Here is a 27,383-nt window from a genome sequence, read left to right on the forward strand (position 1 = left end):
ATGGGAGTGTAGAACTGCTGTGAGGGGATACTTCACAGGGGCCTGCTATCTCATTCCAGCTTCTTTGTGCTAGAATTATTGCTAGAACTTTGATTCAGTAGTTGCTAAACACCTGAAATTGTGGGCTTGGAGTTAAGACTCACAATAGAGCACTGGTGTTCAGTCTGATACTGGTGACAAATGTACACAATTACCGTATGGCGTTATTAATCAGCAGAATGGATAAGGTCCAAAAATATCCTGAAACATTTTCGTTTTGTTTACATTACCTGACGTCACTGAGACTCGGAAGGAGACTAAAGAAGTATTGCTTTCCTTTCTCTGTCCTCTTCCCCCTCCTCCTACCCCCACGCTAGGGCTTTAACCATTAGACCAGGCGGATCTCAACCTCTCAGAAGTCTTTTCTCAGCTTACCCAGTGTGTGAGCCCACCACGCCCTGTTGGGTCTGGATTTTCTGCTTCTTGTTTTGTAGTTTCACTTCACATTTTAAATATGAACTTTTAAAGACTCTTATAATTTGCTTAAAAAGTCCACCGCTTCCATAATTTACAATGGCATTCTGCGATCTTTTTCCTTGTGTTTATTGCGCCATTATAGGGTTTGTCTTCTCTATTGGGTCTTGAATTCAATCATGAACCAACCGGCTTTAGCATTCGAGCTTATTTCGTATCAGTAAAGTCAGAGAATCTCAGACTCGTCCTGAGGGGTCGGACAAGTTAGATTACAAACCTGCTTGTTCTGTTGTGAGACCCTTTGTGTGCATCAGTAAAAAGTCCTACTTCTTCGGTCAAGTAAATACATATTATATTGTGAGGTTTTCTGCTCCACTGCAGTTTTGGAGTTGCTGGCTGGAGCGGAAGCTGCCACTGCTGTTAGGTACGTCTGCTCTGGAAGGCGCTGCCACGCACCTCTCCACCTTTGCAGCTAGCCCGGGCCGAGCGAGTGAGCTGGGCGGTGCTGCGCAGCGGTGCTGCGCAGCGGCTCTGTTGCCGGAACTGGCCTGAGCGGCCTGCATGAGCAGCCCCGCCCCCGCGGGTGGAAACAAAGGGGGCTCGGCGCGGGGGAAGAGGCGGAGCTCCCTGGCGGTCCTGCGCTTGGCTGGCTAGGTTTGTGCGGGCGAGGGGAGGGGCGCGCGTCCGGATCCAGAGGTGGGAGGCCCTTACATTCCGCGGCCGGAGACCTAGCGCCCGGGTATCGCTTGCGCGCGCAGCGCAACCTATTGCGCTGGCGCGGCCGGTGCGGGTCCGCGAGCGCTGAGGCGGAGTGCCTTGGGGCGGGGCGCGTCCCCCTCGTGCGGCGGGCCTCCGGAGACCGGGGCGGTTGGGACTCTGGGCGGAAAGGATGGGTCTTCCGAGGCGCTAGCCGGCTCCTGCAGGGCTGGACGTGGAGCCGTGGTTTCCTGGCGAGGCCCGTGTGATGGTGCCTGGAGGAAGGAAGCGCGGTGACAGCGCCTCAGTCGGAACCCAGGTTCCGGGGGCGAGGAGGCCCGGGGACGGCGGCCCTGGCGAGCTGGCCGCTGGCGGGGCGAGCGGTCACAATAGGAGGCGGCGGCCCGGCCCGGAGCGGTGGGAGCAACTCCGCAGGGCGGAGCCTCCCCTCGCAGGTACTGGCCGCGGCGGCCGTTGGCTCCCGCGCGAGGGCGGTACTGGTCGCGGGAGGTGGGGAGCCGGCGGGCCGCGCTTGGCCGACGTTTCCCGGCAGCCCGGCGCTCTTTGTTCCCGCCGCGGCGGGGGGCCGGCCCGCCCCTGCCAGGCTGAGACGCAGGTGAAATGATGTCACCTGGGAGAACTCAGAACCCGGTCGGAGGGGTCGCCTCTCGCGGCCTTCTGACTCCGCGGGTTTCTGGACGGCTCCGTTTTAGTTCTTAGTGGATGGAAGTTTTTCATTTCAGGGCTGAAGAATGAGAGAGGTTGGTTTTTGAAACGGGAGTTTTTCGGGTTATTGAAGGCAAGCCAAAGAGAACTAAGTTGTTTTCCTGTGTGATTCGGCGTGGACAGCGCTTTTGTGTTGCAGAAATGGTGTGTGTTATTCAGTAAAGTTGAACACGCTAATTCTACCATACATAGAGTTGAATACTTATAGTTACTGCTAGCATCGTATGAATTGCGTTTTATTCTTTTCAAAAGCTGTGCACCTTGACATGTATTTCGGCTCACACACAATACTTGCTTAGAATTCTTAAACCTGTAGTTTTGCCTGTTTTCGCATAGTGTTGTAGGTAAAAGTTAACACAGTTTCTTTCAGTAGCAAACAGCTTTGTAACTATATTTTTAAGAATTCCAATCACAGCCGGGCGGTGGTGGTGCACTCCGTTTATTCCAGCACCCAGGAAGGCAGAGACAGGTGGATCTCTGTGAGTTCAAAACCAGCCTGATCTACAGAGGGAGTTTCAGGACAACCAGAGATACACAGAGAGACCCTATCTTGAAAAGAAAAAAGAAAAGAAAAAAAAATCAATCACATTTGAATCTTTGTTTTTTAAGTCGGAATAAAGTAAAAGTTTTGTTCATTTTGGGAAACACTGGCTAATGGCTAAATCCAACTTACGAAAGAAAAACAAACACAAGATCAAAAAGTGTTAGATCTGGTGCAGAAATGTCGACCACGTAAAAGACGACAATTTTGAATGATAATTCTTTTCACTGAATTGTCCACTTGCTGTCATAGCATAATGTATTTTTCCTTTTGAAAATCTGCTCATCCTAATCCTATTTATTTAGGCATCTACTTTAAGTTGATTCCTGTGATTTCCTGCATGAATTACTCTTACAAGAACTGGAGGACTTAGAGGCTGCTATTAGGTTCTGCCCCCAACAGGTCTTTTGGGCTTCGTGTCCTCTGCAAGCTATGAAAGAATGTTGTTGAATACTCTGATTTTTTTTCCATCAGTGGTGTCTTAAAAAAATAGTTTGTGTTTCTACACTTGTTAAAATTTGATTTATGACCGTTTTGATTTTTTAAAAATATTAAAAAATAATTTTATGTAGATAATTCCCTTAGTTTGTTCTGTGCTTCTGCCTCGTGGCTTCAGAAGTTGGTACTAGTGGGACTTCACAGCAAACACCTTTACCTGCTGAGCCATTCCCCCAGGCCTATTCTAAACTTAAGTTGGCAGATGTAAAAAATCCAGGTAGGTACAAAGACATTTCTGGAGAAGATTGAAACGAAGCAGTGCTTAAGGAAGTTTGCAGGCATCTTAATGGAGGAGAATATAGACCTATTGTCTCTCCCTTTGCTCTTAGTGTTGGATAGGGCTTTTAATTAACTTGTGTTAACATTGCCAGGTTATCTGTGCTTATATTTTTGCTTAGGTTAAGAAGGGAATGTGGGCCGGGCGTTTGCGGCGCACACCTTTAATCCCCGCACTTGGGAGGCAGAGGCAGGTGGATCTCTGTGAGTTCGAGACCAGCCTGGTCTACAAAGTGAGTTCCAGGACAGCCTCCAAAGCCACAGAGAAACCCTGTCTCGAAAAAACCAAAAAAAAAAAAAAAAAAAAAAAGAAAGAAAGAAAGAAGGGAATGTGGGTGAGAAATCCTTAAAATAAAAATCTAGAAAATGGTTAAGTACTTGAGTGTTGTAGAAAGGCCATTGGTCAAGATGTTTTGTGCTGCCTTTAGTTTGGTTTGGCAGCACTGTTTTGTAATCCCTTTTACTGGGAAGATAGTTCTTGATTTAGTTTGATTTTTGCATGGTGTCTAGGGCTCCTTTCAAATACTGTTTTCAGATTAAGTGCATGTATGAGTATAGTTTTAACTTGTATTTTGCTTTATTCCTAGCTTGCTTTCATTTTCTCTGTAGGGAACGCAGGCATTGTAAAGTGTTCATTTGCATCATGTAGTTCTGGTTCTGCTCCATCTATCAGTAGATATTAAATACCTATTATGACATTGTGTAAAGAAAATAAGTGAATTCTGTGTAGTAAATTAAAGAGAAATTTAAACAGATGAAGTATAGGGGGATATACACAGTCTCATTTTCTCCAAGCTGCTTTGTATCTATTACTTAGTTGGATGTGTCTCACTTCTCTCTCATCATTGTGCTGTGGAACTCTCGACTGGGGAAAGGACAGGAAGCAGTCTTCAACTTTTTAAAAACCAATCTTGGGTTTGAATGTTTCCCCAAAACATAGATGCACTTAGATTGCCTTAATTCAAGAATGGGAATAAGTTTTACTTAACACATGAATTTCAATGCTGAATAATAGTGATCACCCTCCCTGAAATAGATTATTGCTAGTTTTAATACAATTAGTGCCTAGTGACTTTTCAAAAAATGTCCCACATAAACATGCAGAGTTCAGCAGACAACCTTAGGTATTCATCCTTAACTTCTATCTTGAGACAAGGTTGTTTACACCCTGCTCCATACACAGGCTAACTGGCCGGTGCTGCTCATTTCACCACAGAAGCACTGGTATTTCAGATGTCTGCCAGGCTTTATATGGGTTCTGGGGATTGGAACTCAAGTCCTCACGCTTGTGCGACAAGCAAATTACCCGATGGGCCATCTTACAAGCACCCCAAGTTATTAGTTTCAATCTAAACAGATTCATAGTAATCTTGTGACTAGTTTGGGATATTGTTCTTTTAGTAGATTATGTCTTGTAATACACACGTCTAGGTAATAGTGACACAGCGCTAAACATAGTATATGTGTTTTCTAAACTAAAATTTATCTCATTTGTGATGTTCCACATATTTAACCATAACTTTTTGTTTTGTTTCAGTTTAGTTTAGCTTGTTTGTTGAGAAGGTCGCCTACAGACCGGACTGGCCTCATTTGCCATGTAGCTAGGTTATTTGCACTTCTGGTCCTTCAGAGTTCAAACAGTTACGTGCCACCATACTGCAATTGTGATGTAACATTCCAGGGTTCCATAGTTTTGACCCCCCCTCCTCTCACTTCAGAGCACATATTTTAATTTCAGTAATTTTTGGTTTTGGCCTTCTATTCTACAATGTATTACATTTGTTTATTTCCAGGGTTAGGGTTAGAAGTTGGTGGAACTGGGGGAAAGCATCATATGAAGCAAGTTAAGTCAGAGAGACAAATAATGGCATGCTTTCTCTGAAGAGAGACCATTAGTGAAGAGAAAACAGAGTGGGGAGAGGGGAAGGCAAGCATAAAGCATAATTACACATATACAGAAATGCCATAAACCTAATCTGTACAGTTAGTATGCATCAATGATTATGATAAAAAGATTTATTGAAAGGATTCCAGAAAATAAAATTCACCAAGGAATATAAAGCGATTAAGGAAAGAAATTACCAATACACAAATATTGTAATTAAAAAATACATTTATTTTATATGTATGTCTCATCTGTACCAGGATGCACATGTGAATCCTAGGGACTGAGCTTGGGTTTCAAGCAACCTAATTTGTAAAAACCACAGTATTTTGTTCTACCTGGCTGGCTTTTGTGGTATACATCCTTAGTCCTAATGGATCCCTACTGAGGAGCCTGAGGCAGGGTGATTGTGAGTTTATAGCCATCCGTGTGTAGAAAAAGGAAAAGGGAGGGGGGGCACAGAAGAGTATGAAATCTCTGCTTTATTCATTTTTATGAAAATAAAAACCAAAGATAAAATACAGTAGAAAGCTACCATCAGAAACAATTTTAGAAGGAACAGTGACTCCTCAAATCCTTTTATTTTAGCACAATAGCTCACAACTGTGTTAATCTCCAAGATAAGGATTAAATGTTGATGTTCTAACTTTTCAAACAGAAAAGGGCCCCATAAACAGGAAGTATCATAAACTACTAGTGCATTGGCACTTAGTAGGTATATGTAAACATTAGTCTTCCAGTTACACTCAGTGAATTAGTCAAGTAGTTACATGTAAATAAACATAAAAAAACAAGAAGTTGTGAGGTTGCAGATTTACTTCCCTCTCCAGGGGGTTCTGTGGCAGATACAAGCTGCATCCTGACCTTAGGCTCCGTTTACCAAATATCGGTAATGCTCAACCTTTGCAGCCTAGAGACCAATGGAATCGTATCAGTTTAGGACTGTGGTACAACCTTAGGGTCACCCAAGGAAAAATCAGTGGAATTGTGCCTAAAACAATTTTTACAAGATAAAAGGTTGATTTTTTTTTTTAATATTGATTGATTGTTTTTTTGTCAAGACAGGGTTTCTCTCTGTAGTCCTGGCTGTCCTGGAACTCATTTTGTAGACTAGGCTGGCCTCAAACTCACAGAGATCTGCCTGCCTTTGCTTCCTAGGTGCTAGAATTAAAGGTATACACCATCACCATGTTCCTTTAAGGTTAAATTACAAGATAGGTTAGTGAATTAATAGATTCTAAGGTTTAAGGTCCTGTTTGGTCTTTCTGAGGTGCATGGTTTTAATCAGTTCAGTTAAATACATGCTGTACATGTATGAAGATCAGAAACCTGTGATAGTTTGCTTCCTATTGCTGTGATAAACACCGTTCACAAAAGAACTTCGGGAGAAAAGTTTCTTTCACTTATATATAGCTTACAGTCAGTCCCTCATGAAGGGAAGTTAGGACAGGAACTTGGAGGCAGGAACTGAAGTAGAGGACATGGAAAAACACTACTTACTACCTTGCCCAGCATGCTTTCTTTCTATTGCAATCCTGGACCTCCTGCCCATGGATGGTACTGCTTGCTTATAGTGAGCAGGACCCTTCTACCTCAGTCATTAATCAAGAAATGCTTTACATAGACCTTTAGAAATGTATATGTTTGTTTTATCTATTAGAGATAAAGTCTCACTGTGTAGTTCTTACCAGCCTGGAACCCATTATATAGAGCATGCTGGTCTTAAACACAGATCTTTCTGCTGTATTAAAGGTGTGTGCTACCATGCCCATTCTATCGGCCAATTTTATGGTACATTTTCTCTATTGTTCCCTCTCCTAGATGAGACTTTACCTTGTGTCAAGTTGACAAAAACTAGTCAGCACAGGGCCCAATTTCATTTCCTGGCATGACGTTAGCCACTACCAGGTTGAGATTTTATTTGATTGTAATATTGTTTAAGTAGAAATATCCTTGGATTGGGGAGAGAATCTGAGGAATCAGATGTAAGGTCGTGTGCAAACTACGCAAGTGCCCTACCACTGAGTAATACCCTGGCCCTGTAAAAATGCCTTAGTTTATGCTTTCAGAAAGAAAGTTTGAGTTTTGTACGTGTTCTTTTAGTTGTGTACACTCAGATGAACTATGGTAGCTTTCTGTTGTGTATGTCAGACTACCTGGAATCATAGTTACAAAGTCTATAATCTTAAATTTAGCTTGTACAAGGCCAGGCATGGTGTCACAGGACTTGAATCCCAGATCTTTGGAGGTATCTGAGTTTGAGGCTAGCATGACCTGCTTATGAGTTCTAGGACAGCCAGAGCTACATAGTAAGACCCTGTCTTGAAAAAAAACAACCACCCTGGAACGTTGTATGAGACGTCCTGGTATGCATTAGCTCCGGGGTCTTCTGTTCCGTATTTTTCCTGGCTGGAGCTCAAATGGATAGAATGTGGTATTCCCCATCTACTCATTGTCAGCTGGTAATTGCTTCAGTACCTAGACTTACTGTCCTCAGTTCTCTGCTCTGTGGCTTCCTTCTCTTTCCTCACAGAGTTGCAGTGTAGTTTGAATGGCTAAAGGAGAGTTTCTCGAGGATGACTCAGTTCTGTTTTTAGAACTTCCTCTGATTAAGTCAAGTCCTCTTATGATGATCTCCCTCCTGGTTAACATAAAGCCCACCATTGGAATCTTGATTACTCTGAAAAGCATTCCCAGTTTGCCCCCCTCCCCCACATCAGTAGAATCTGCTCTATCAAGTGGAATGGGGAGAATTAGAGTGGTGAGAATTTACAATGATATCTTTTATAGGAAGTTTATCATATATTACACACAAATAAAATATTTCTGTGTACTAATGTGAGGGTCTGTGCTGGTTTTGATCAAGCCCAGCCGTGGTTTTTATCACAGATACTATAGGATTTAGTTTCTGGCAGAAGAAAACTACTGTAAATAGGAAAAGATACATGTGAAAGCTATTATTATGACAACAGGAGCCAAGGGTGCCAGTTTTTTGTTTGTTACTTACGATGAAAAAATTTTTTAAAATATTCCTTTTTATTTTTTATGTGCATTAGTGTTTTGCTTGTATGTATGTCTGTGTGAGGTTGTTAAGATTCCCTGGAACTAGAGTTACAGACGATTGTAAGCTGCCATGAGGGTGTTGGAAATTGAACTCATGTCCTCTGTAAGTACAGTCTCTGAGCCATCTCTCCAATCTTAAAATCTCCAAAGGATCAAAGAATAAAGCCGACTCTCATTCCTATTTTACCAGCCAGGTACTTGTACTTGTGATTTGTAAGACTGTTTAGGCATGATTGTTGACAGTAAATGACTAATTAAAACACACTGCAGTTAAGAGCCCTGCTCTTGCAAAGGACTTGAGTTCAATTCCTAGTACCCACTTGGCAGCTCACAATTTTATGTAATTCCAGTTTACGATTTCCAGTTCCCCTTCTAACCTCCAGGGGTAACTGGTATGTCTTTTTTTTTTTTTTAAACAATTTTTAAAAATTAAATTAGAAGCTTGCTTAACATGTCAATCCCAGCTCCCTCTCCCTCCCCTCCCCTCCCCACCATCCCTCTACCCCATCACCCCTCTGCTCCCCAGGGAGGGTGAGGCCTTCCATATGGGATCTTCAAGTCTGTCATATCATCCGGGGTGGGGCCTAAACCCTCCCCCGTGTGTCCAGGCTGAGAGAACATCCCTCCATGTGGAATGGGCTCCCAAAGTCCATTTGTAAGTCAGGGATAAATACTACTATCTGAGGCCCCATAGATTTCCGAGGCCTCCTGACTGACACCCACGTTTAGGGGGGGTTTGGATCAGTCCCATGCTGGCCTCTCAGTCACCAGTCAGCTGCCTCTGTGGGTTTCACCAGCTGGGTCTTGACTCCTTTGCTCATCACTCCTCCCTCTCTGCAACTGGGTTCCAGGAGTTCAGTTCAGTGTTTAACTGTGGGGGTCTGCCTCTGTTCCATCAGTCACTGGATGAAGGCTCATGTTTGTTTTTTTGTGGCTGGGTTACCTCACTCAGGATGGTTTATTCTAGTGCCATCCATTTGCCTGTGAATTTCAAGATTCCATTTTTTTTTCCTGCTGAGTAGTAATTGTGTAAATGTACCTCATTTTCTCTATCTGCTCTTCAGTTGAGAGGCATCTAGGTTACTTCCAGGTTCTGGCTATTACAAATAATGCTGCTATGAATGTGTGATGTGGGATAATGCTCTTGTACACTGTAAAGATTTTTCACTCATATTGGTTTAGTAAAGCTCTGATTGTCCAGTAGCTAGGCTGAGCATGTAGATGGGGCTACCAGATTAGGAGAATTCGGTATAGCGTGAGACTCTTAGTCTTGGTTGTGGATTCATGTCCCACAGTGGGTGCCAAATGAAGGCGGGTTAAAGGAATGACAGATACTTATTTGTGGAGCACTCACACAATGATAGTAAATAACCACCCTGGTCTTCTGCCCCTGGAGGCGCAAGATTTGCAATCCAGGATGCTGAGACCACAACCCAAGAGAGCCTCAGTGAGCCCTTCTTCCTTACAAGGGGTCATTGTCCATACACCGAAGCCACACCCTAAGGCAAGTCTATTGGAGGAACAGGATGCCACTACATATGTGGTTCACAGACAAAGCAGCCATATATTGCAAAGTTTATTTACTGTGAAAATAAAAAGCCTAAGAGAATTGGTTACAGGTAGAGTACAAATCTGGCAGAAGGAACAGCTCATTTGGGGGGAGTTTGTTTGTGAAGTTCCTTATTGAATGACAAGAATACAAATACACATAATCTGCTTTGGATTTGTTTTGTTGTTTTGAGAAAGGGACTTGCTGTGTAAGACTGGTCTGGAATTTGTTAACAGCCCTATCTCAGTCTCTAGAAAGCTATGACTATAGGCAAAGCTACTTGCAAGGCTGAACTTTTTCTTTCTTTTGCTATGCAGGGAATCAAATCTACCTTTCATTTTCAGATCAGTTATGTTCTAGTATTTGTTTGCTTTATAGTATTTAAATATCATTGAAGTAGGCAACTTGCAGCTGTTTCATCAGTGCCTTTTTCACATTTATTATCTACTGATGGTGGTGTGTTGGTGCACATTCAAACCATGGCACATGTGGAGGTCAGAAGACAAACTCTGGGAGTAGGTTCTCTTTCCCACCCACCAAATGGGTTCTAGGGATCTAACTCAGATCATCAGGCTTGGTGGCCTTTGCTTCTTAATTAAAATAAGTTCATTGGGATTAAAAAAAACTTTATAGCTTAGTTCCTTAACGTGTGTGTGTGTGTGTGTGTGTGTGTGTGTGTGTGTGTGTGTGAGCTTTTGGAAGAGAGAAAATATTCCTTTACTCAGCAATATGTACTCATAAAGGTGAAGAACATTAGCACATTGTGTTTTCAATACACAGATAAACTATAGTTTATATCCAAAGCATTTTGTGTAGTAAACAAACAAGTACTTTTTAACTTCTGGGTGGTGGTAGTGGACCTTTGGCAGTGTTTTTGTTCTTATCACTAACATGGATATGTATCAGGTTTATAACGCACCAACGATGAAGTTACAGATGGTCTAGAGACGACTGTAGCACGTTTTCTAGTATTCAGTGTCATGATGTCCTATGCTTTCCTATCTAGCATCTTCTTGTAGTCCACCAGACTGAAAATTGTCAGTTTCCTCTGCCAGTTATCAGATCATAGAGCTCAGTGTCTACTGTTATCAAAATACTTGCTGTGCAATGATTTACTTGTTTGTTTTTCTTTTTTCCTCTCTTTTCCTTCTCCTTTTATAGCATTATACTTCTTGAAGGTAGGAAACCATGTCTTTCTTTTTGTTTAGTGCCTGTCACCAAGGAGACTCTTAAATCTAATGCTGAGGCAGTGACTGTAAAAGCTGGGCAGTGTTGAGCACATGATTTTTAGTGTGAGGACAAACAAGTCCTTAAACTTGGAGTCACCAAGGAGAATTTCATTGCCACAACATAGTGGAAGAGTGATGGTCCTGCTTCTAAAATGTACAGATTAAGTATATTCATAGGAGTTTAAGGATATTTAACCACAGTCTAGCATTTTTAAGCAGCAGTTGTACGTTCAGGCTTATGAGTTTGTCTTTGGTTCTTTAGGAAAGCCTCTACTTTTCCATTGTTTCTGTTGTTTGTCCTTTTGTTACTGTTTGAAGGCTTCTCTCTCTCTCTCTCTCTCTCTCTCTCTCTCTCTCTCTCTCTCTCTCTCTCTCTCTCTCTCCCTCTCCCTCTCCCTCTCCCTCTCCCTCTCCCTCTCCCTCCCCTCCCTCCCTCCCTTCTTCTCTTTCTTTCCTTTCTGACCTTCCTTCCTCTGTTTTATTTATTTACTTTTTTTTATCTTGAGAACTGGGCTTGGTTTCCAGCCCAGGCTGGCTCAGCTTCCCTACTGCACAGCTAAAGTTTGCTGAAGTTGAATACTCTGGAGATGTTATCCCCAGTTAAATAGAAGGTTACTGTATGTTATATGTTCTGCAGCCTTACAGCTGAGAGTATGGACATTTTACCATAAGTATTGTCAAATCTTATCTTTGTCACTTGTAAGGTTGTGAAGTTGTAAAAATACACTGAGGAAAAATAAATACAGTCTAGGCAGACATTCATCACTATTAAACTTAGGTGATTTTTCCTCAGGTCTTCTTACCATGAAACCTGACCATTAGGGTTTTAGAGTTAATACCAACAAAAGAGATAATGAGTAGAAATTTGAGGAACAAGGACTGAAATTCTTGAGCTTTTATCTCGTCTTTTTGTGCGGGAAGCTCCATTGCTAGAGACTGTCTCTGCCTCCTGTGTGTTTTTATGTTTAAAGTTACTTCCTCCCTAATCTTTCTGCTGACAGAATTATCAAATGCCACAAAACCCAGACTGTCCTTCATAGGCTTGGTTCTCCTTATTGGTATGGCTAGCCATGAACTATCCTTTTCTTCTCCCTCTTTTTCCCAGATATCTCCCGGGGCCAATTCAGCACCTCTGCCTGGCCATCCTAACAAGGTGATTTGTGAAAGGGTGAGACTTCAGAGCCTGTTCCCTCTTCTCCCAAGTGATCAGAACACTACCGTTCAAGAGGATGCTCACTTCAAAGCTTTCTTCCAGGTTCTTATATGTTTACCCTTTCCCTACACAGGGCTAAAAGCCACACATTCTAACTTGTTTCTAGGAAGGCTTACCCAAACTTCTCAGTAGCCTCTTCGTTTCTGTTGTATGTGGGAATAGATGCTCTTCTTAGAGGATGTCTTCAGTATAACTTTCAGCTTTTCTGAAAATGTCTTCTCTTGAGCTACTGTTCATTATTTGACCACTTAATATTCTGTTTTTTAAAAAATCCTTTTTGTCTTAATCATTTGTCCTAATCATGTGTTTTAAGCCATCACTACTTATTTGCATGGTGCCTGGAATTTTATAGTGATACATATTTCTGAGCGGGTACATAGGTATTTGCTTTCTGTAACCCTTGATAAAAATTTTAATGTAAGATGAAAACCAGTACACATACAAAACCATCACTAGATTAGTGAGATTACTTCAATCTGCTCACATAAATCTCTGGCTTCTGAACTTTGACTCCATACTTCTAGAGAAACATGCTTTAATAACGGAAACCAATATTGTTGTAACTACAGAGTAAGCCACATCTATGGAATGCTTTCAGATGGTGTGTGTGCCTGTGTGTGTGTGCCTGTGTGTGTGCGCGTGTGTGTGTGTGTGCGCGTGCATGCGCGTGTGTAAATCCTGACCAGAGTACTGACATAATTGATGACCAAAACTAAATGTTTTCAATGTAAGCACTCATTTTTTTGTTTTCTTTATAAGTGACAGGTTGGCACCTAGAAAGGGATATATTAAGTTTGGCATGTGTTATTTCTGTTAGTACCTGTAGGTGATCCAGGGTGCTTCAGTCTGGTATTCCTTTTAGAATTTGTTCTGGATTCTCTTATGTGTGTATTGTGTTATGTTTTTAACTCTCAGAATAAACTAGGCATCTTGTTCTAGGTAAGGAAATAGGTTTTTAAAAAGTTCACCAAGGTGCACAATTCATCTGATTATTGGTAAAACAAGGGATTCATCTAAATCTGGCTGTGTTGTGTTTTCTTTATCATACTGCCCTTTAAGTATCTACATGCATTTCTATAAACCCATTTTGTAAGTATTTAATACATAACTGTTTGAGGAGGCCTAGTTGTCTGTGAATTGAATGACATATTGACTACCATTTTAGTTGTAGGATTGTCTGTACACAGAAATTCAGTATTATTAGTAGCTGACCGATACTGAGGAAATTTAAAGCCAAGCTTTGTAGTAAGCGCCTTTAATCCTACCACTCCTCAGGCTGATTGATGGAGGTGGATTTCATCTATGTGTATTGTTTGGTCTACATATTGTTTGATCTGTATATTGTTCCTGGACAGCCAAGGCTTCATCGAGAGACCCTGTTTGAAAAAACAAACAAATAAACCAAACCCAAAGGAAGGAAGGAAAGAAAGGGAAAGAACTGACTTAAGGCTGGGTATGTCTCACATGCCCTTAATCCCAGTTTGGGAGGTAGAAACAGACAGATCTCTGAGTTGAAGAGCAGCCTGGTCTACATAGTGAGTTTCAGACCAGCCAGGGCTCTTTGCTATCCGAAAAGAAAAAGAAAAGTCTCTAAACAATACACTTAACTACTGCCACTAGTAAATAGTAATTTTTCTGTGCTCTCTATATTCCCTTGAAGGTTTGGGGGTATTAATAGTATTAACTTTAAACTTAGTAATTAAAAATGCAGTAGATTAAACCCACATTTTAAAAATAAAACAAAGTTAGTGCTGACTGTGTTTAGTGTGTGTGTTTTTTTAAGTTGTTGGCAACTGAACCTAGAGCTTTATCCCTGCTAGTCATATCCTATAGTCTCTATTTAATCATATGTTACATCATCTAAGTAGTTATAGGTGTACCCTCCAACTAACTAGTCATATTACTCCCTCTAAATAGTCATGGTACACTCTAATCCCCAGGGTTTATTGAAAAGCAAAAAACATTATAATTTTGCTTCTTGTGCTTATTTTATTTAGTTGTCCTCTACCTTTAGAGCAAGGCTTTCACTGTTGTTTTCTCCAAGGGAAGACCGGAGATTTTCTCTGTTCAGTTACTGCTCTGTAGGTTTTCTGGGTGAGAAAGTAGATGAAGTCCTGAGGAGATACTGATAGATTAGCTAATTCTCATGTCAAAATGAGTGTCATTTGTTAGTTCCAGCAATACTTCTCTCCTAAAAAACCTGGCTGGCTGGCTGCAGGCATTACTCAACATTCTCAGTGGTTAAGAGCACTTCCTGTTCTTATGAGCAGTAGGGTTTGGATCCAATACCCACTGAAGACAGCATACAAATGCTTATAACTCTACTGTAAGGGACTTGAACTCACACTTCAATAAATATAAATAAGTAAGTATAAAATCTGGTTACCACGTGAGAAGGAAATCCTCAGAGTCATTCCCTTACTGTGTTTTCTTGTCTTTGGCTTTTCTTAGATAACTGCTTTGTAACTTTTTAATTTTTTTCTTTTTATTCTTTGGGAATTTCACATCATGCACTGAAACTCATTTCCCAGCCCTTTCATGTCCTCCTCCACCCCAAAAAAGTCTCCCCCCCAAAAAAGAAAATTGAAAACATTTTCGCTCCTCTGTCTTGCCTCTCCATCATATTGGGAGCTGTAGTGTATCATGCCCTATACCCTTTTGTCCAAATAGCTTTACTTGCAAATGTTCCTTGCAGTGAATTGTTGGTCTTGTTTTGGTGCATCATCAGTATTAGACCTTACCAGAACTTTTCTCCTGCTGTTGCCCCAGTCGTGGATGGCCCCTGGAGAGTTACAAGCCACCTACCTGGGTAATGGGAGTCAAACTGTGGAGGAGCATGTTGTGCTCTTTCGTGCTAAGCCATCTCCAGCTCTGCCTTCCTTTGTTGCTGTTTTTGTTTTGTTGTGTTGTTGTTTGGGTGGGCTATATTTTGTTAAAATTTTGAGACAAGGACTTGCTAGATTGTTCAGACTAGCCTTGGATTTGTGGTGGCCCTGTCTCTACTGCCAGCTTTTTTTTCTTCTCTTTCTCTCAAAGCCCCTCTCTGTTTCCTAGGTGAATTTCCCATTTTCCAAGAACTCCCCTGTAGCCTTCTTTAGGTGAAAAATAATTATTTTTACTGCAAGCATGGAGTTGGATATAGGGTTCATTATATTAAAACAATTTGTTAGAGGAAGTATTACTTTGATTCCTTAATCTTGTTTCTGACAGTTTTCACTAACATGGAGACAAGCAGGCTAGGTTGGCAGGGGCCAGAGTTCCACTGGTCTCTGCCTCCCAGGCACTGGAGGTCCACACATGTGCACCATGCTTGCCCTCTTAAAGTAGTTCTGGGCTTTAAACCCAAGTCCTGAGGTTTATAAGCAAACACTTTAGAGACTGGGCTGTCTCCTTAGCCTCTCCCCAGTGTTAATGAAAAAAACTTTACCAATTTTGTTATCCTTGTTCTTGTTTTCTTTGTGTTGATGCGGAGGTCAACCTTAGTCCTCTAGTGCTTGCACCTTGCCTTTTGACTTAGGATCTCAGTGGCCTGGAACTCAGCACATTAGGTTACACTGGCTAGCCAGTGAACTTCAGGGACCTTCCTGTCTACCTTCATCCCCAGTGCTAGGATCAGCCTTGCTTTTTATGTGGCTTTTGTAGATAGAACTCAGGCCCACATGGCAGGTGTTTAACCTACTGAGCCATCTCCCCTACCTGCTTCCTGTTTCCTTTGCTTGTTTTATACTATACCTTTTAGTTGCAAACAAAGCAAAGCAAACAGAAAACTTCATGCTTCAGAATTTTTGTGCATTGTTGACTTTTTGTAATTATGTATGTGTTATCTGGTTGAGAACTAGGGCTATATAATGAAATCTTTTTTCATTCAAGAGTATCAGAGCTATACATCAAAATACCTGTCAGGTGAAAGAGAATAATTTAATACATGGTATGTAAATAAGGGATAATTAGCCTTACCAAGAAAAACATATTTTAAGTATATCTGAGCATAGTTTGACTTAAGCTTGTACAGCATTAAATGAGATAAAATGTAGAAGTCATTTTGTAAACTGTATTGTGATCTGAACAGAAAATTTCCTACTTTCCCAAGCTTATGTTTTCATCCATCGCAAAATGTAAAACAAAAAAATAAGTAAATAAGTTACCCTTTACTGGCAAATTACCTTTCTGTATTACTGCATTTTCTGCAGCACTCACATGTATGTAGGGTAGATAAAAGTAAGTGAGTTTGTTGTTCCTGGTGTATGTTCAATAGACTTTTTTTTTTTTTAAGGTAAAACCAAAACCTCATATTTTGTTAAACCAAAACCTCTACAAGTCTTATCTTTTAAAGTCTGGGAGTTTGAAGGAAACTTTTAGATCATGCTAAGCTTGATTTAAGATGAAGTTCTGAATAAAACTGGAGGAAACCTAAGTTTCTTTTCTTGTTGCTTCAACAAATTACCTGACTAGGTCAGGCAAGAAACCTGCTTTTAGCTCACCGTTTGAGGTTAAGTCCATTGCGCCAGTAGGAACATGAAGCAGCGGGTGCCCCGAATTCAGAAGTTTCTTCCTTTTTTGGTTCAGTCTGAGACCCACGCCCATGGAATGGGACCACCATAGTTAGGATGGATCTTTTCATTTCAGACATGCTTACAGGCTTGATTCCATAGTCATTCTCAACCCCCAGCAGTCAAGATGAACCTTTACACCTCCCAACACAAGCTGATTCTCTCTCCCTTGGGATGAAATCTTGGAAAAGTAGAGTGGTTGCTAACATCAGGCACAGTTAGTCCTCAAGCAGAACGTGGGACCTGCTGCTTCTGTGATGTTCATTGTTAAACTACATGTGTGCCCTCCTGCCTCCTTCCTTCCGTGAATTCCTAATTTGTACCAATGTTCTGTACAGTAGAGACAGTAACAATTAAATTGTTGACATCTGGTACACTGAAAAGTTAGCCCACTGTTACAATAAAGAATTCTCTTTGAGAATTCCAAACAAAATTTTATTCAAAAAGACAGTCCCTTCTATCTTAATTCAGTGTTTTGGGAATTTTGGTTCTAGTAGTATCAAGTATCACTGGGAATCATATATCAGAAATAGGAATTCTTTCTGAGTAAGTGGGGCACACCTTTTTAATCCCAACATTCAGGCGGTAGAGGTAAGTGGTTCTCTGTGAGTTCAAGGCCAGCCTGGGTTACTTAGACACCATCTTCAAAAACAAAAATGTCTGTACTGGGGTACCATATAAACTGGGCCTGTAATTCCAGCATTCAGGACAAGGAGGCAGGAGGACTAGAAGTTCAAAGTCTTTCTTAGCTATACAGCAAGTTGGAGGCCTGCCTGGGATACTTGGCAGTAATCTTGCTTTTGTGCATGCTTAAAGTTTGGGGACTATCGGAATGTAAAAAGTGACTCTTATTAAAATAAAATTAAAACAAGTATATATAAATAATATCATTAAGACAATATGGGTTAGGTGATATTTTGGTGATGCACCTGCTAAATAATTGGAAAGGTCAAATGTAACTTAATCTCTTTCAGAGTATGACATATGGGGCTAGAAAGGTGTTCACCAGTTGAAAGCAGGTGTTATCTTGCAGAGGACCTAGGTCCAGTTCCTAGCCACCCACACGACTGCTAACCGTTTGTAACTCTAGTTCCAGAGGACCAGCTGTCTGTCTTCTTCTGGTCTGCATAGGCATTGGATGCACATGGTGCCCAGACACTCAGGCATAACATCCATACACATAGAATAAAGATAACCCTTTTTAAAAAGTTAATATTGTAGTATGTATCCCTGTGTATTTTGCTAATGTTTGATGTACTTGTATTTACCTCAAATAAAACCAAATTATTTTGAAAACCAACCGAAAGTACTCTAATGCCCAATAATTAGAACTTGGAAGTGTAGATTAGAAAAAGGAACAGTTCTTCCAAAAAACATATCCCTGGAGCCGGGCGGTGGTGGCGCACGCCTTTAATCCCAGCACTTGGGAGACAGAGGCAGGCGGATCTCTGTGAGTTCGAGGCCAGCCTGGTCTACAGAGCGAGTGCCAGGACAGCCTCCAAAACTACACAGAGAAACCCTGTCTCGAAAAACCAAAAAAAAAAAAAAAAAAAAAAAAAAAACCAAACATATCCCTGTCAGATTCCAGCTAATTTGGAATTTTGTCAGTTTTGGTGAGACTTAATTGGTTAGGGAATCCTGAAGTTAGTAACAGTTACATGACCATGTGACTTTTATAGCTATAAATCTTATACTGTGACCTTTCAACATTGGAGGATACTCCCCAAGTGCTAGGACATTCTAAAAAAAATCATTGATCTTAATCAGTTGACTCTGCTTTATATAAACTTTATTTTGTCCATGTAACTGTCACAGAAGTATTAGTAACAGCTCAAAAAAGAATGGTAGAGATGTGTGATTTAGCATCAAGTTTGGGGCCTACTCAGGAGGAAGGGTTGGCAAACTTGACACTGTCACTACCTAAAGAATAATGACATGTCTCAGGTAGACTAGGACTTCTAGAAAGTTAGGTATTATATAAAAGTCAGCTGCTCTGTTCTAGACACTACATGTTGTTATCTAGCATGTTGGTTTTTGAAACATTTCATTTTTCATGTGTAACCCTTTTCTCTTTGCCCCTGCCCCTACGTTTCTTAATTTAGGATTTTTAATTTGGATTGATAGTGCAATGTATATCCTTTACTTTTTTGTGGCAAATATATTTTTAAAAACATATTGCATATGCAGTAATGTGAAATTCTTACCTTGTTTTTTGTTGATCATTTTTGTTGCATTGGCAGAGTGAAGATAGTCCAAGTCCTAAGAGACAGCGCCTCTCTCATTCAGTCTTTGATTATACGTCAGCATCACCAGCTCCCTCACCACCAATGCGACCATGGGAGATGACATCAAATAGGCAGCCCCCTTCAGTTCGACCAAACCAACATCATTTCTCAGGGGAACGATGCAACACACCTGCACGCAACAGAAGAAGGTTAGTGAATGGATTATTGTTTATTTCCTTCCTTTCACTGTAGTCTTGTGAATATTTTTTGTGAAAATTTTTTTAGTGTCAGAAAGCATAGTTTATGGACACTTTATAAGCATATCAGTACATGCATATGGGTATATTCATGCATAAAATTATTAAAAGTTGTTTAGGTGCTTATCTTAGTTTATGAAGAGTTTACTAAGCTCTTCAGAGACTGAAAGAGATTAGAGCTGTCTAAAGTTAATCTGTGCCATTACATATACATTTAGCTATCTTGTGATTTAGGAGTGATTATGAAGCTAGACAACAGTTTATTTACCGAGTATCCACAAAGTCCTGCATTCAGTCAGTACTCTCCAACACACAACATGCCCTTATGGGCTAGCCTAAAATCTAGATAACTGAAAAAAATGTGTTCTATACTTCAGGACTGTAAGAATACATTAGAGCATGGGGATGATCTACTTCTGCCTGTCCAGTATTCTCATATCTTAAGAGCTGTTTTTTGTTTGGATTTTTGTTGTGTTTTACAAAATAGGTGTGACGTTAGGATGAAATTCAGTTCATCTTTTCAGTAGAACTTCGTCCTTGCCTTTCCTTCTCAGAGGAGCTAATTTCTTCCTCAGCTCCTTGTCCTTTAGCCGCCAGAGATCACTCTATTATTCCAAGGAAATCTGTGTCTCATTTGGACTGAGGTACCTGTTTCAATGTACACAATAACAATAATCAGAGAAATAAATAAGTTAGGAAAGTGTTATGAACTATAAATGTTTTTTTGTCCCTATACAGAAAGCTCATGTATTGAAGCTTTAACCCTCATTATGGTTGTGTTTGGAGATGGGATTTCTGAGGAGGTTGATGAGATTGACTGAGGTCGTAGGATTGAGCCCTTGTCTAATAGGGTTCATATTCTTATAAATAGAGGCATCAGACAACTCACCCAGCCATGTACCGACATGATAATAAGGCACAGTGTCTGCAAGCCAGAAGCAGCTCTTATCAGAACATCAGATCAGTTACACCTTGATCAGAGACTGGTAGCCCTAGAACTTGAGGTAATAAAGTCCTATTTGAGACATTCGGGTTATGATGATTCTGAGAAGATTAAATAGATCTTCAAACCATCATTGACATCCTAAATCAGCCAAAATAAATCCATGTCAGAGTTATGTTTAGACAGTTAACATCTTTTAAATACCCAGTACTATATATTAGGCAGTTACATGAAAATATGTAAGTAAAGTGATGAGTGGATATCGTGCAAATTATTTTATAGCTATTAAATATAAGTATGGAGAAATAGGATTGTCTATAAGCATTATAGCTTAAATACCTGGCTGTATTATAGTCTTTTCCTATTTTATGGTGTACTGTTTGTTGTGCATTCAGAACATGGAAACAAATGTACAGTCAAAAGAATAACATGTACCAACTCCTCAGTTAAAACTGGCCTCTCATAAACTGCCCATCCACCCTGCCATCTCAGGCCTTCTTCCTTCCAAGGGAATAAATTGGTAGTTTATGGATCCCCTGTTCATTGTAGTTTATATATATATATATATATATATATATATATATATATATATATATATATTCCTTTTTTTTTTTTTTCGAGACAGGGTTTTTATGTGTAGCCCTGGCTGTTGTGAAACTCACGCTGTAGACCAGGCTTGAACTCACAGAGATCCTCCTGGAATTAAAAGCGTGTGCCACCACTGCCCAGCAACCTATATATATTCTTAAAACAATGCAGTTTGGGGTTTTGTTTTCATTTAGATGTGTTCTTCTTTGACTTTGTTAAGCATCCTGTGTTTATTGCTGATGGAAACATTTATTTTTGTTGGTATAATTTTACATTAAAGTATGACAATTTATCCACCTAAAGCCATGTCTAGTTCATTATTACTATAAAGAGTACTATTAGGAACCTTTGTACAAACATTTCATTTAAAGGTACAGAAGTTGCACCAGATAGAAACCTAAGATAGGAAATGGATGGCAGGGTATGTCTACAGATGAGATAGTAACTAGCTATTGTTTCTAAATTGCAAAAGGAATCATGTTCTTCTCTCGTGGCCATACAAAGGAGGCATGGAGGACACTTAACACCCATAAAAACAATACTATGAGTCGCAACCCAGCAAGTGCACATGATAAACAACTAAGTAAATAGATGAGAAGAAAGTGCTTACTCGAGTTGCCAAGAAAGCTCAGAGTGTAAGAGTGTTTGTTGCCAAGTCTGATAACGTAATTTGATCCCCAGGACCCACATAGTAAAAGGGAAGCATGAACTCTCAGAGGTTGTCCTCTGATCTGCACAAATACACTGTGACATGTCGCACCACCTCCCCCCTAATAAAAAAGAGGAATGGTAACTTTTCCTTAAGGAACAATTCCCATTAATAAGTGTAGAAACGAAGGTAATAGGAAATACCCATGAGTAACAGTGATCCCTGCAGAACCACACATGTTAAAATTTACTGGTGAATTTTATATTTAAATAGGTTGGTTTTTAAAATTGATGGGAAACCATAGGAATTATTTATTACCTCAGCTTACCTTATTGTATATTATTTATAGGTAACAAATAATACAGAATCCTGATTAATAAACATATAGTAATGGCCTTCTTTTTGGCATTTACCCTATTATAGTCCTCCTGTTAGGCGTCAGCGAGGAAGAAGGGATCGTCTGTCTCGACATAATTCCATCAGTCAAGATGAAAATTACCACCATCTCCCTTATGCACAGCATCAAGCAATAGAGGAACCTCGAGCCTTCCACCCTCCGAATGTATCTCCCCGTCTGTTACATCCAGCTGCTCATCCACCCCAGCAGAATGCAGTCATGGTTGACATACATGATCAGGTATAGTAACAGAATGCCATTCAATGGGATTCACTGATTTTTGTTGTAGGCTTCTTTAGTTCCTAAAATGTAGCTAAGTTCTCCATTCCTTTTAATGAAGGAAGTTTAACCAGATGTTGTAGCACATACCTTTGATCCCAGCACTCACCAGCAAATCTCTGTGTTTGAGGCCAACTGAGGCTTCAGTGAGACCTTGTTCCTAAAAATAAATGAATAAATGAAAAATTGTTAAAATTCTACATTTTTGAGCATGGGGCTAGAGAGATGGTGAAGGAATTGAGTGCTTTCTGTTCTTACAGAGGACCTGAGTTTGTTTCTTTTAACACCTAATTTGGATGGTTTGAAACTGCCTGTAACCCAAATTGCGGGAGTTCTGACAACCTCTGGCCTTCACAGACACTTGTACACAACCTCAGACAGGCACACACATGCACGCACACACGCACACAAAGGATAAACAAATCTCTTTTTTAAAAATCAGAAATATAGTCCCATCTCTTTCCCAGTATAGTTTGAAATAAGTAATACTACTACTAATATAAAACATCATGATGATTTTTTCATAGTTGTGTTTGTATTGGCAAAAGAGTAATGACAGTTTGAGTACCTATATCATGAAATATGCTTGAAATCTCTGGTTAACCTCAAAAAATTGAGGGGAAGGCATAGATGGCTACAATATTAGGTGAAAAGGGGAAGTTTGGCATTACTTATGTTTATGGTGGGTGCTGATAATTGAATCCAGGGCTTTGAGCAAGCACACTTACCCTAAGCTCTGTATCCCCAAGCCAAATTTATTTTTTTAATACCACCCTTGTTTCACCCGTTGCAACTAAATAAAAATCTTTTTATATTGGATGTGAACAAACAAACACACACTTTGGGCTAGAGAGAAGACTCATCAGCGGAGAGCACTGGTTGTTATTGGAGAGGGAGGACTCAGGTTCAGTTCCAGCGTCAAATTGACAGCTCACAGCCATCTGTAACTCCTGTTTCAGGGGATCTGTTGCCGCCTTCTGGCTTCAGTGGGCACTGCACTCACATGGTCCACAGACAGAACACCCATACACATAATTCAAAAACAAAACAGAATAAATCTTTTTAAAAACCACAGCTTTCATTTTTATAAAAGATTTGTTTTTAGGATTTTTGTTTTACAGGTAGGCTGAAAGAGATAACATACAGTCAGTTGGGTTTTTTTTTTTTAAGATTTATCTATTTTATACACGAGTGTTTTGCCTGCATATATGTATATACACCTCATGCATGCTTGGTGCTGGTGTGGAGAGAGTGCTGGTTCCCTTGAAACTAGAGTCATGAATGGTCATGTGGTACTGGACACAATCGGAGTCCTGCAAGATTAACAAGGCCCCTAACCCCTGAGCCATCTCCAGGCCCTTGTTTTCAGTCGTTTTGCCGAAGGGTTTAACTAGTTCTGTGAGGATAATGCATAATCTTCATAAATTATCTTTCCTGTACAACATTCTCGTTGAAGCTACTGGAGGAAGCAAGGAATGGCATCACAACCTGTAATCCCAGCCCTAGGGAGGTGAAAGCAGGCAGGGTCGGGAGCAGCACAGTGAGAGGTTAGCTTGGACTACACAAAGCTCAAGTCTCAGGAAAGAAGAGTGTGGAGGAGGAAGTACATTGTGAAACTCTGCAGCAGACAGGGAAACCAGGAAATGCTTGTTTGGGCAGGGTCTCATTTGGTCCAAGCTTTCTTTTACTATACACTGTCCAAGTTAAAAATGACCTTGAATTTCTCATCTTGTCTCCACACCCAGTACCAAGATTACATGTTTGAGCACCATGCCTAGTTTGTGTGGTGCTGGGGTCAAGCTCGGGAACTCATATATGACAAGTACCCTACCAATTTATCTGCCTTTTCAGGCCCTAAATGCTAATTTTTGTTTTTTGAGACAGGGTTTCTTTTGTGTAACAGCCCTGACTGTCCTGGAACTTGCTCTGTAAACCAGGCTGGCCTTGAACTCAATTCACTGAGATTCACCTGCCTCTGCCTCCCAAGACCTGGAATTAAAAGGCATGTCCCACCCCACCAGACCTTTTTTTTATTTTTTGACAAATGTTAATTTTTAAAATAGGTAACACTTTCTCAAAAGTTCTACTTTCTTTGCTAAAAGCTCCATCAAGGAACAGTTCCTGTCTCCTACACGGTAACCACGGTGGCACCCCATGGGATTCCACTCTGCACAGGCCAGCACATCCCTGCTTGCAACACACAACAAGTCCCAGGATGCTCTGTGGTTTTCAGTGGACAACACCTCCCTGTGTGCAGTGTGCCTCCTCCAGTAAGTCTGCTCCTTTGTTCTCACTTGATCTTCCCATTTAAAATAGCATGCCAACTGGCTTTTGTTGTGACTTACAGATATGATTTAAGAACTGTCTTTGTAGCTTCACTTCCAAGTAAAAGGTTTAATTCACTGTCATGAAAATCTCAGCACAATTATAGTGACCATTAAATAAAGTTATCTTTAAATTATGATACATTTTATTTACAGTGATTAAAATATATCCATTTAAGTGTCTTAAACCATATTCCTATATATAAACAGTTTATAATTAACCCTTAATGAAGATAGGCTTAGGCTTAGTACTATAATATTCAGGATTAGCAATCTCAGCCCTCACTGGGACTTCAGAGGGTATGAGTGCCAGTCTTTTTTACCATGAGAAACCTGTTAATGAAAATGTGGTTATTCCCAATTTCTATAAACTTGATCTAGAAGGTAAAATTACTTGCTTAATATCATAGAGAAAACGAGATTCAGACTACTAATTTTTCCCTCTAAAGCTTTTTTTATCTTGTAGTACTCTGACCCACAGTTCCACTTCCTTACAAAACATGAAGGTGGCTGAGATCAGAAGATCTCTGCCTGTCCTCAGAGGAAAGCACTGAGTATAAATTTAATCCCCTGATCTACAGTGAGGTTATAGCACACTGTGCATGCTGATTGCTGTTCAGCAATTCAGTGACCCAAACTGGTGTCTCAGAAAAGGGTGAAGCATTGTGCTATCTTATCAGCTGACATCATGAGAAGATTGTGAGGAAGAGGCTCTTTTCCTGCATAGTTGCCCCTCACCTTCATTTCATTTGTTTTAAAAATACCTGATTTGGAAGAATTATAAAGTATACACTACACTGTTTGCCAGTTCTTACTGATAGATATAGAAATATTCTAGTACTTACTATAAGTTAGATATTTTTGTATGAGTTTGGGGAGGTGTGTCAATTTGATTCATATTTTTGTCAAGAAAAGTTTATATTCTAACATTTTTAACCAAAAAGTCATGCTCTTTTCCTTACAGATGCTTCAGGCATGTTCAGTTCAGCACTTGCCAGTACCATACGCTGCGTTCCCGCCCCTTATTTCTAGTGATCCATTTCTTATACACCCACCTCACCTTTCTCCCCATCCTCCTCCTCACTTGCCACCGCCAGGCCAGTTCGTCCCTTTCCAAACACAGCAGTCACGATCGGTAGGTGTTTATTTCTATTCATGTTTCTAGCTTCTCAGAATGTTTAGGGTGATGCCATTTAAGCACTATAACTTTGGTATTCTTACAGCTCTTAAAAGAATGAAAGCAACCTAGATATGTAAATGAGTTTAAACATACTCTTGAATTAACTTTTTTTTTTCCTTAGTTATTTTAGAATTACCTAGGTAAATTTTTATTCCTTCATATCTGCAGTCTTTCAGGCAGTTAAAAGCAAAGAAAAATTCCTACCTAATTGGTATTAGTTTTTTTTTTTCATTTTATGTATTCTAATGATTTTTTAAGACTATTATGTGTGTGCATTCTGTAATTGGGAGTGAGGGAGGGGGCATGGCACATGATTAGTCAGGACAACTTTGTGGAGTTGGTTTTCTTCCACCTTTTATGTGCATTCTAGAACTTGAAGTCACGTTGTCAGGATTGCTCAGTAAGCACCAGTACCTCCTGAATTTCTAAATTGAAAAATGGAAACCTTGTAATTGTCAGTACTTTGTTTTTTTAGAAAAGGGGGGGGGGAGAGTGTGTATATGCACCATGTGTGCAGGTACTTCTAGAGACCAGAAGAGGGCGTCAGAGCCTCCTAGAGCTGGAGTTTCAGTTTGTTGTGATTCACCTAATACTGGTTGGTACTGGGACCTGAATTCTGCCTGGTGGAGTAAACCTTTTAGCCATCTCTGCAGCTCCAAAGAGCTTTTTTTCTTCTTCCTTTCCTCCTCCTTCTCCCCTCCCTTTTCCTTTTTTCCCTTCCTACCCCCTCTTCTCTCCTTCCTTCTCTTCTTTTCTTGGCTAGTATGTTTTTTTTTTTTGAAACAGGGTCTCCTTTAAACCAGGTTTATGAGACATTATAATCAAAAGAAGCTTGCAACGAGGGCACTTATTACACATTTACCTTAAGAAAACACACGGCATGCTATGAAGTACAATGTGCTTTATAGTCGTTGCTGACTCAGTGTTGTTGTTGATTCAGTGTTTACGAGTTGGAGACTCCCTGTGTGTCCCAGGCTGCCCTCAGTCATTCAGTCCTCCTGTCTTCACCCCAAGTATTAAGATTATAGGTATATGCTAACATGCCCAGCCACAGTACATACAGAATTAAGAGTATGTCAGCTTTGTAAAAAAGAGTACTGATACTTACATTATCTAAAAGTCACATGTTGACACTAAAACTCATGACTTGTATTAGAGCGAATTTCCATTATACCATACCCCACTGTGCCTGCTTCTGACTTATACATACACCATATGCTAGTTCATCAGGGGAGGCTCTGTGTCTGAAAATTCTGTTGATCAGGGTGTTGCGACAACTCAAACTTGAACTTCCATATAATCAATTTACTGTGATGTCTTCTTTCATTTTAAGAGAGAGTTTGAGTAGTAAAAGACATATGTACTATAATGAATAATGGAAATGCTTAGTCTGTAATTAACACAAACTAAAATTCCAGGTGGGAAATTTTGTGTCCACCTGTATTTTAGTTTGATGTGAGTATCAAGACAGTCTTGGCCTTGAAAATATTTCTTCATCGTTTTATTATTTAGAAAAGCATCAGAAGTATATTGATTTCTTTTTCCCTTCACAGCCTCTGCAAAGGATAGAAAACGAAGTGGAGCTCTTAGGAGAACATCTTCAAGTAGGCAGTTTCACTTATCCTCCTTCGGCCCATCCCCCAACATTACCTCCATCAGCACCTTTGCAGTTCCTGACACATGATCCTTTGCATCAGGAGGTGTCCTTTGGCGTCGTAAGTTTCATGCATTACTATGTTCATTTATTTGTTTGATAGCTTATTCTCTTTGTTTTCAGTGTGACACTGAAAATGTTCAGAACTCATGTAATTCTTAAAATCACATGTATGTGTATATTGTTTTATCTATATTAAGATTAAAGA

At 40.3% G+C, this 27,383-nt stretch overlaps 1 protein-coding gene across 12 annotated transcripts in view; it reads left to right on the top strand.

Moving 5' to 3' along the window:
* The window catches only part of Rnf38 (ring finger protein 38), a 107,285-nt gene that overhangs the window by 65,158 nt on the left and 14,744 nt on the right, over positions 1-27,383 (top strand). The window contains exons 1-7 of one of the 12 annotated variants that reach the window (XM_005078761.4): positions 1,441-1,604; positions 12,022-12,171; positions 18,920-19,113; positions 21,765-21,978; positions 24,120-24,287; positions 25,306-25,476; positions 27,075-27,236. In XM_005078761.4, the coding sequence (XP_005078818.1) occupies positions 19,007-19,113; positions 21,765-21,978; positions 24,120-24,287; positions 25,306-25,476; positions 27,075-27,236 (822 nt within the window). In that variant the 5' untranslated portion in view covers positions 1,441-1,604; positions 12,022-12,171; positions 18,920-19,006. The other 11 variants (XM_013119676.3, XM_040739141.1, XM_040739144.1 and 8 more) reach the window with 11 other exon arrangements.

This window comes from Mesocricetus auratus, unplaced genomic scaffold (assembly GCF_017639785.1).
Source record: "Mesocricetus auratus isolate SY011 unplaced genomic scaffold, BCM_Maur_2.0 Super-Scaffold_6730, whole genome shotgun sequence".
Lineage (NCBI taxonomy): Eukaryota > Metazoa > Chordata > Mammalia > Rodentia > Cricetidae > Mesocricetus > Mesocricetus auratus.